This window comes from Sinocyclocheilus anshuiensis, unplaced genomic scaffold, assembly GCF_001515605.1.
Source record: "Sinocyclocheilus anshuiensis isolate Anshui unplaced genomic scaffold, SAMN03320099.WGS_v1.1 scaffold387, whole genome shotgun sequence".
Taxonomy (NCBI): domain Eukaryota; kingdom Metazoa; phylum Chordata; class Actinopteri; order Cypriniformes; family Cyprinidae; genus Sinocyclocheilus; species Sinocyclocheilus anshuiensis.
Genome location: NW_015549624.1, coordinates 2061170 through 2069528, shown reverse-complemented (window position 1 = coordinate 2069528; position 8359 = coordinate 2061170). Strand labels below are relative to the sequence as shown.

General features: G+C 37.3%; 1 protein-coding gene across 1 annotated transcript in view; it reads right to left on the bottom strand.

Moving 5' to 3' along the window:
* Window positions 1-159: 159 nt before the first annotated feature.
* Window positions 160-8359, bottom strand: part of LOC107659514 (talin-2) — a 180427-nt gene continuing 172227 nt past the window's right edge. The window contains exons 53-57 of the mRNA XM_016448485.1: window positions 6153-6278; window positions 5712-5774; window positions 5429-5611; window positions 5217-5342; window positions 160-3323 (exon numbers count right to left, since the gene is read on the bottom strand). Of these exons, the coding sequence (XP_016303971.1) occupies window positions 3195-3323; window positions 5217-5342; window positions 5429-5611; window positions 5712-5774; window positions 6153-6278 (627 nt within the window). The 3' untranslated portion in view covers window positions 160-3194. The remainder of the gene's footprint in view (window positions 3324-5216; window positions 5343-5428; window positions 5612-5711; window positions 5775-6152; window positions 6279-8359) is intronic.

The following is an 8359-nucleotide window of genomic DNA, read 5'->3' as shown; positions in this document are numbered from 1 at the left end:
CACAACCACACACACACAACCACGAACACACGCACACACACGCACGCACGCACGCACGCACGCACGCACGCACACACATGCACACACACACGCACGCACGCACGCACACACATGCACACACACACAAAAAAATGCTTTCACAAATCATACTTTGTTGAAACTCTTTATTTTCAGGGCAATACAAAAAATACTTTCGTGACCAGATAAATATTATACATACAGCATTTTAATGTTCATTATTATTATTATCATGTCAGTTGATTAAAGACAGCCCTAACTCTATGTCAAAAGAAGGCGATAGTTCTTGCTGTTTTCTTCGGCTCCACTGAAAGACACCACATGTTCAACCACATATTGCAATATTTTCATTATAGCTATAACTCGAAGTAAACAAAAAAACAAAACGTCATACATAGTGATTTATTGAAATGAAAAGCAAGATAACCTTGTTCTTTTTTGGGACATTTTAATATTCTTCTTCACGTGGACAAGCTGAAAGCAGTCAATGCTGACAGAAACAATCACATCCTTCCTTTTCCTACTCGTGGTTTGTTAACTTTGTCTAAATAGTTCATGGTACGGCAGTATAGCGGCCTGCCAAGGCAAGTGCATCTTTAGGCCTCAGTAGGTACAATATTGCAAACCAGAATCAAATAGCCGCCCAATGGACGTCAGATTTAGTCATCATACGCGGCGGCTTAGACTGGAAACAACGCTGTACACATCCAAAGCTAGTTTGAAAAGGACAAAAGACATCTGCTTTACTCATCTGAAGACGGGCGATGTTTATACTTGCTCAGTATCGTTAGACATTAAATTCCAGTGAAACCTGGTCCACAAGCAGCATTTAAGAGCAACTTGCACACACTGAGCTACTGAAGAAGTCAGAATAAGGCACTATGACACAACGCAGTCCAGATCTGAAGTCACAACAGTCAGTTCTCAGCTTGTTAAGTGCCACACGTTATTCTACACAACGCAAACAGGAAATGAAACGGGAATTTCACCCTCGTAAAAGATTCCACTGGGATTTTCAAACCAAAAACACACACGAAGTACACGATAAGCAGAAGAGACGTGTTATGACGCCACTGAATCCAACAAAGCTACTGATGTGGCGCTTCCTGCTGTGTTCCTAACAGCCATGCAGGTACAATCTCAAAGTAGACCAGAAATGCGAGCAAATGCGTTTTATGAGAACTGTGATATTAGAAAGTACAACACTGAGATTCTGGCTGCGTTCAGAATGGAATACTAGCGCTCTGCGTACTGCATACTGCACAGTATATACTGTATAATGCTTACTATTGTTTTAAAAACAGTATGTGAAACAGTCTGGATTATTACGATTTACTGATAAACATTTCAAACGGTAAGTATGCTACATTGTCGTCACATGACCTCACCACGTAGTTTGTTTGGCGCATTTTGCGTAAAGTTTTTCTTCTTACGCAGCTCTAGACGCAGGTTATGTTCGGAATGAAATGCCAGCATTGTGTTTATTCAATACTTAAAATAGCACTGTTTACTGTCTACTATTTAAAAAAAATAGTATGTTAAATAGTGCGCAGTATGCAAACAGTAATTGTTGACACATGACCTCATTATTACGCACATTTAATTCAGATCGTTTTCAAAAGGTTTTTCGGATTTGTATCCAATTTTGTGCAAAAAATGTGAACATTTTGCCACAAATAAAAGATATGTAGAATGCTACAGTATTAAAAATGAATTTGAGCGCACTGCATTGTGGGATATAGTGTTCCACACAGAGTACTGTTTCTCCATACTGCATATTTTGGCAAAAATAGTAGGTCAGCTGGTTATTTCAATACAGACAATTCGCATACTGTGCAACGTAGTGTAGTGTGTTATATTGTTGAAACATTACCTTATTATTATTATGCACATTTAATTATGGCCAGTTGTCTTAGAAATTTTCCCCTTTTTTGTTTCACATTTTTATCCACATTTTATAGAAAAGGTTTTGAACATTTTGACGCATATAAAATATACGTATGTAGTATGGCGATTTTAAATCAGCCAAAATTGAAGCTGGTATTACTTCTTGTTCATTCATTAAACTGGAAAAAAAGAAGCACAATGCATTGTGGGATATAACATTCCTACGTATAATGTTGTTTCCTATAATATATATATATATTTTGCATTTTTATCCAATTTTGTGTTAAAAAGGGTATTACTTGGTTAGTATGCCAGCCAAAAATTGAGGCTAGTATTACATTTTGTTAATTCATAAAACAGAAATGAAAAATTGGCATTGCATTGTGGGATACAGAATGTCATCTGATTATTCTAATGCAGAAAATCTGCATACTGAAAGTATGCTGCAGAAATAGTATGAGTAGTGTGATAGCGTGTTATTCCGAACATATCCGTCGTGTTTGGGCTGTCTACCTGACTAAGTTTAGACACACAGAGGAATCATGGGAAATGTAACAATCTGGGCCACAGCTGAGGTATGAAGAGAGGACTGAATGAAACTCTATTTGCATGAATCAACCTCATTCGAGCCCCCAACTAGACCTACAAACGCAAAGAGAAGCTGGAAGCTACTCTATTAAAGTTCTGCTAACAATAAATAACACGACAAAGCGCACCAGTACATTCTTTCCTTATAACTACCTAGAATTCATAACCTTACTAACAATAATACAGTTCTAGAGGGGGATATGTATGAATCGAGCAGTGCATTCTAGAGGCATTCGAAGCTTATCGTCACGCGAGTGCGAATAATGAAAGCTTACGGTCTGGCATCATACTTCATAACTAAAATTTGTCTGGCAGCCAGGTTCAGATATTAATAGTTTCACATTGGTTTTATTATAAAACTAGATGCACTGATATTGTGTAGGATTAGTTATCGAGATCCTTATGGTAAGCTATCGCCAATGAGTGGCATACTATTGATACGTAAAACACACAGTCACGCAGACCTCTAACAAGTGCTTTACACCTTAAAAAAACAAGAACAAAAACAAGAAAGGAAATCCATTCATACCCAAAATACAGTCAATCAGTGGCGCTTATCCCATGTGAGCCAATCACATTTAACTTTAACAAGTCACCTGACAATGACCAACCAGTGACGTGTGGCATCTCTAGCTCTGCATATAAGGAGCAGCCAATCATCCGTAACAATCATGATCCGCGTCCAATCAGACGAGACGTGTTCAGCTCTGGTCTTCTCGCAGTTCGCTGGGCAGGAACTTGTATTGCTGCTGTCGGATGTGGGCGAGTTTCTTCCGGGCTTCTTCTAACTCCCTTTCTTTTCTTAGCATCTCCTCCTGAGCTGCAATGATCTGGAAATAATGCAAAACCATTAGTCACTGAATGAGCAACATTTGTGAAAAATTAGAATTCATGAAAATTCTTTCTTGTTTAACCATTAATGTGTAAATTACGAACAACTTGTAAAAAAATTCCTTCTGCTGTGACATGACATGAGAAGGTACATAAATGCAAAAACGTACATTACAATGGATTTACAAACATTTCATGCAGATTCATTCTGCTCATGTTTCAAAAATGAATGCATAATACGACAGAAGTTTCTTGAATGATTATGAAGGAATGAATACAACAACAATGTAAACATGGTTTCATACAGTAAATGATTTGCACAAACTCATTCGGCTTGTGTTTCATGCATGAATGCAACATGATTATGACTATTTACGTAAGAAAGATTACAACAGAAATGACTTCCGGTCATGTTTCATGAATTAATGTGACATGAATGCAAAAATGTACTAAAAACCGTTTACACAAATTTTGTACACAAATAAGTACTGTAGATTTGTGTTGCCTGAATGCGACAAATGCGAATAAAATGGGAAACTTGTTCTTGTTGCATTCTTGTTGAATGTGATATGAATGCAACAAATTACTGTAATGGAAAAGTTTTATGAAATGCATTTTTCATGCACAAATCAATACAACATGACTGCAGATCATTGTGGCAATTTATGCAAGAATGTGTTATACAGGTTTGGTTGCTTGTGTTGCATAAATGCAACAAATGCAGATGAATGCAATTTATGCAAGAATGGTTAAAACAAATGAATTCTGCTCATTTTATGCATGAATGTGACAAATGCAACAAATTACAAAATAATGTTTTTACCAACGATTACCACAATTTCCTTTTGCTTAAATAAATGCAGCCTGATAGAAAATCATTACGGCAATTTACACAAGAATGGTTTGTACAAATTGGTTTCGCTTGCGTTGCATGAATGCAAACAATAGCAGGTGAATGCAAGAACGATTTACAAAGATTTATTCTGCTCATTTCAAGCATAAACTCAACAATTTATGTAAGAATTGTTTTCTAAACAATGCACACAGAAATTCTTTATTTTCATGTTTAAAGAATGAGTTCCAATGTTTATATACAATGTTGAAGTTTCAGATCTAAAAACCAATCAGTACTGTGGATTGTTTAAAACCAGTTTCCTTAAGTGAAGACAGCCAGATTGTTTGTGGTACAATGATACATAAATTATGCTTACATATTATAGCCAAGGAAAAATGCCAAGGGATGTGATTTCTTCCAGTTTTTTTTCGAAATTAGTTTTTCCTTCGGCTGCTGTCTTAGTGACAGAGAGAAAAATCTTCATATTCTTTAGAGCAATGTGTAATTTTAGTTAATTAAACTGTGCTGGAAAAAAAATGAGCCTGGATCTGCAATAGACATCTTGTTATTTTCCAAAGAGAGTAACATTTTTGTGGATTTAAGGAATGGGATGGATCGATCAAGGCTTAACCTTCTGAAGAGGGGCTGAATCGGTGCAAAACGCTTATTTTTGTTGTGCTGGCAATGGCAAGGATTCAAGGGTGCATGCAAACACTCACGCCATCCACTCAACGGGCTTTCTCAGATGTTCACAATATTCCAGTGCCCTCTCAAGATGAACACAAGACATGAAGGCATTCTGAGAGGAAGGAAGCTTTGAATAGGCAGACGCGAAGTCTTTAATTAATGGGCATTTGGCCCGGGATGAAACGTGAAAATGAGCTGTTTGTGGATACAGCAGCCCAGTGTAAGATGCCAGCTGTGGATGCTTGGTACAAAACCACAGCTTTCAAACCCCGCTGACGGCTTTGTAGATCCATAAATGTCAAATCACTTTTTAATTGAGCAGCATTACTTCAGAAGTCAAGGAATATTCAGAAACTGGAAAGAATCTCACCTGAGCGATTCCTCCTACGAATTTCGTTTTAACCACCACGCTGTCGTCTTCGGCTTTATCAAAGGCTGCTTTCTGCGCTGCCTTCACCAGGTTGTCAGACGCTCTCTTCACTGCGTTACCAGCAGCCTGTGCAAACACATAACCAATTTTTTTTTTAACTGAATAATTCACTTAGATCTCATATTATTTTGTATTATTCAAGTGATTGTAACCTGTAATCTCCTCATGGCCTCTGAGTCCTGGTCTGCTTTGACTTTACAGGCCACCAGCAGCTGAGCGGTGGAAGCTGCCACCTGTTTGGCAGAGGAAATGAGCTTCTCCTCGCTGGCGTGACCCTGGACTGAAGCGTTAGCAGCCTCACACAGGTTACTAGTGGCGGCCGCAACCATTCGGGCCTAAAAGAGGGTAGGATTTAAATTAGTAATTGTCATTTAGCTGATGCTTCTTGTCAAAGGAGCTTCACTTCAATTACAATTGTTGATCGTAACAACTTACAGCTGATATTAGACCCTGGGACCACTGGCCGTCATCTACTGCATTGGCAGGGATGGAGCCCACCTACATAAAAATATAAATACCAAAAAATATTAAAGTAGCAGTGCCATTTCAGTATTATTTATGTCCTATTATATAATGTTGTGTACTATTATATAATTTGATTTTTAAATTTTAACGTCATTTTAATTTGAAAGTTGTAGTAATTTTATGTGGTTTTCAGGTTTTTTGATAATATTTCTATTTAGCTTTAATTTATTTTTATTTCATTTTAGATTTAATTTGAGTGATTTAGCTTTGTTTAGTTCAGTTAGTTGCACAGGCAATTTCAGTTTCAGTTTTTCAAGTTAACACAAACAATTTTAATAGCAATAACAACACTGTAAAAGTACAAAAATGTATAGCCTATGTAAAAAAAAGAAAAAAGTTTGATTTTAGTACCTTGCCCTGTGCTACAAGCTCTCTTTGTGCGGCCGATGCGGATTTGACCAGAGCGCTGGTTGCTGCAGCGATGGATTTTGCCGCTTCCAGGATCTGCTCCTCAAAGTCCAGAGACTCATCGGCTTGCTGTGAAAAAAGAGCAAGAGATGTAACAAACTGTAGATTGTGACCTTATTAACTGTAATGAATACTCTTGGCTCACTGCTGGCTAGACATGAAACCATGATATTTCCTTCAAATAAATGCAGTTATTATAAAGATGAAATGCTTTATCTATGCTAATGGACTGGCAAGAATCCTCTCACCAAGCCATTATGTCAAAAACATTTGTGGAACTGAGATTTTATTATTACCTATTATTATAATATCAATTTTTTTTTAGCAAGACACATGCTTTGTTGTTCCCAGAAAAAAAAAAAAAAAAGAATATGACAGATTTCCACCAATTGGTTAATCAAACTCCTTTGAAAGACAGATTTACATACGTTCCACTACACAAACAAAGAGTATTAGTTGTTCATAATAGCATATTGCTAGTCTGCTTGTAATACATTTCCAGTACATATTGTATGTACACAATGCACAGAATGCTCATTTTTGTATGCATGAAATGTGAAATGGAGGGATCACTGCATTGTGGGATACGGTAAACCACCCAGTGTAGATACTATGCACAATATGTATAATGCATACTGCAATAATATCACAAATAGTATGGTAAATATGCTATTTTAAACATACTCTTTATTTCACTATGTTCGTAATGGAATACCAGCTTACTGCATACTGTATGTACAGTATATACAGACAACTATTTTTAAAAAACAGTAAGTGAAACAGATGGCAATACAGAAATGCTAAATGTTTCAAACAGCAGTATGCCACACTGTCACATGATGTGAAAATAACATTTACTTTGCACATTGAATCCCTTCGGTTTTACAAGTTTGATGAAATAATAATTAGTGATGTTGCAAAGATATTTCTTCTAGTTCATTTATCAAACTGTAAATGGATGGTTACATTAAGTGCATTGTGTGCTCTTGTTATATACTAAAACTTCAATGAAAATTTGGTGCAAAAAGCATACTACATACTGCATTAATAGTATTAGTAGTATGGCAGTATGCTATTTCAAACACAGCCAAGCTGATGAAAGGGAGAATATTAGCTGTAACTTCGACAAAGTGATCTGAGAGTGACACCTTGTGGCATGGAGGTGCCACTTAGGTTCACACTGTTCAGAATCAACAGCATCACAGGAAACGGCACAACTCTAACGGACCTAAGACACACCCTTGCATGCCACCTACACAAATTGATCTGTCTGAAGCCCCAAAAACACACGTTCATGAACAAGTCATAAACAGAACACACACAAGTCTGGAGACAGAGCAGGACACTGTAGGAATATGTTTGATATATAGTTGGACAGAATAACAACCTAATATATCAAACATATCAAACAGAGCCCTGCAGAAAGGCTTCCAGGTCTACCTCACCTCCAGAACATGGGGAAATAGAGGAGAGGATAGGAGAGCACAAGAGAGCAGGGCATGCTGGGATAGCAGGGAAAAGACAAGGATGGATAGAGGAGGGAAGGCTAAAGAGGGAAGTGAGGAATGAAGATTAGGGGAAACAGTAAAGAATGCTCCAGGGGCAATAATAAACACCAATGACATTGTATCCTGATATGTGCTGAATTTCAACCTAATCGTAAAACATGTAACAGTGAACAAGCATGTTCATGTGCTATAAACCAGTTCAGAATGAGTCTTGGGGTGTGATGTAGAGCTCTAAATGTGAGACAGTCTGTGAAATGTGGTTTATCAGAGTCTGCAGAGGATAATGGAATGAACAATCAACAATGAATGTCGGAATGGACTGAAGGTGACAACATTACACAGCCTCCTGTTCATCTTTCTTTCCAGAATATATGAACCTGATCTGACTAACACAACATAGTGGGACAGAGTTAAAGAGCAGAGGGAAGGATAGACAGACAGACAGACAGACAGATAGATAGATAGATAGATAGATAGACAGACAGACAGACAGACAGATAGTTAGATATATAGATAGATAGATAGACAGACAGACAGACAGAAACAGATAGATAGATAGATAGATAGATAGACAGACAGACAGACAGACAGATAGTTAGATATATAGATAGATAGATAGACAGACAGACAGACAGAAACAGA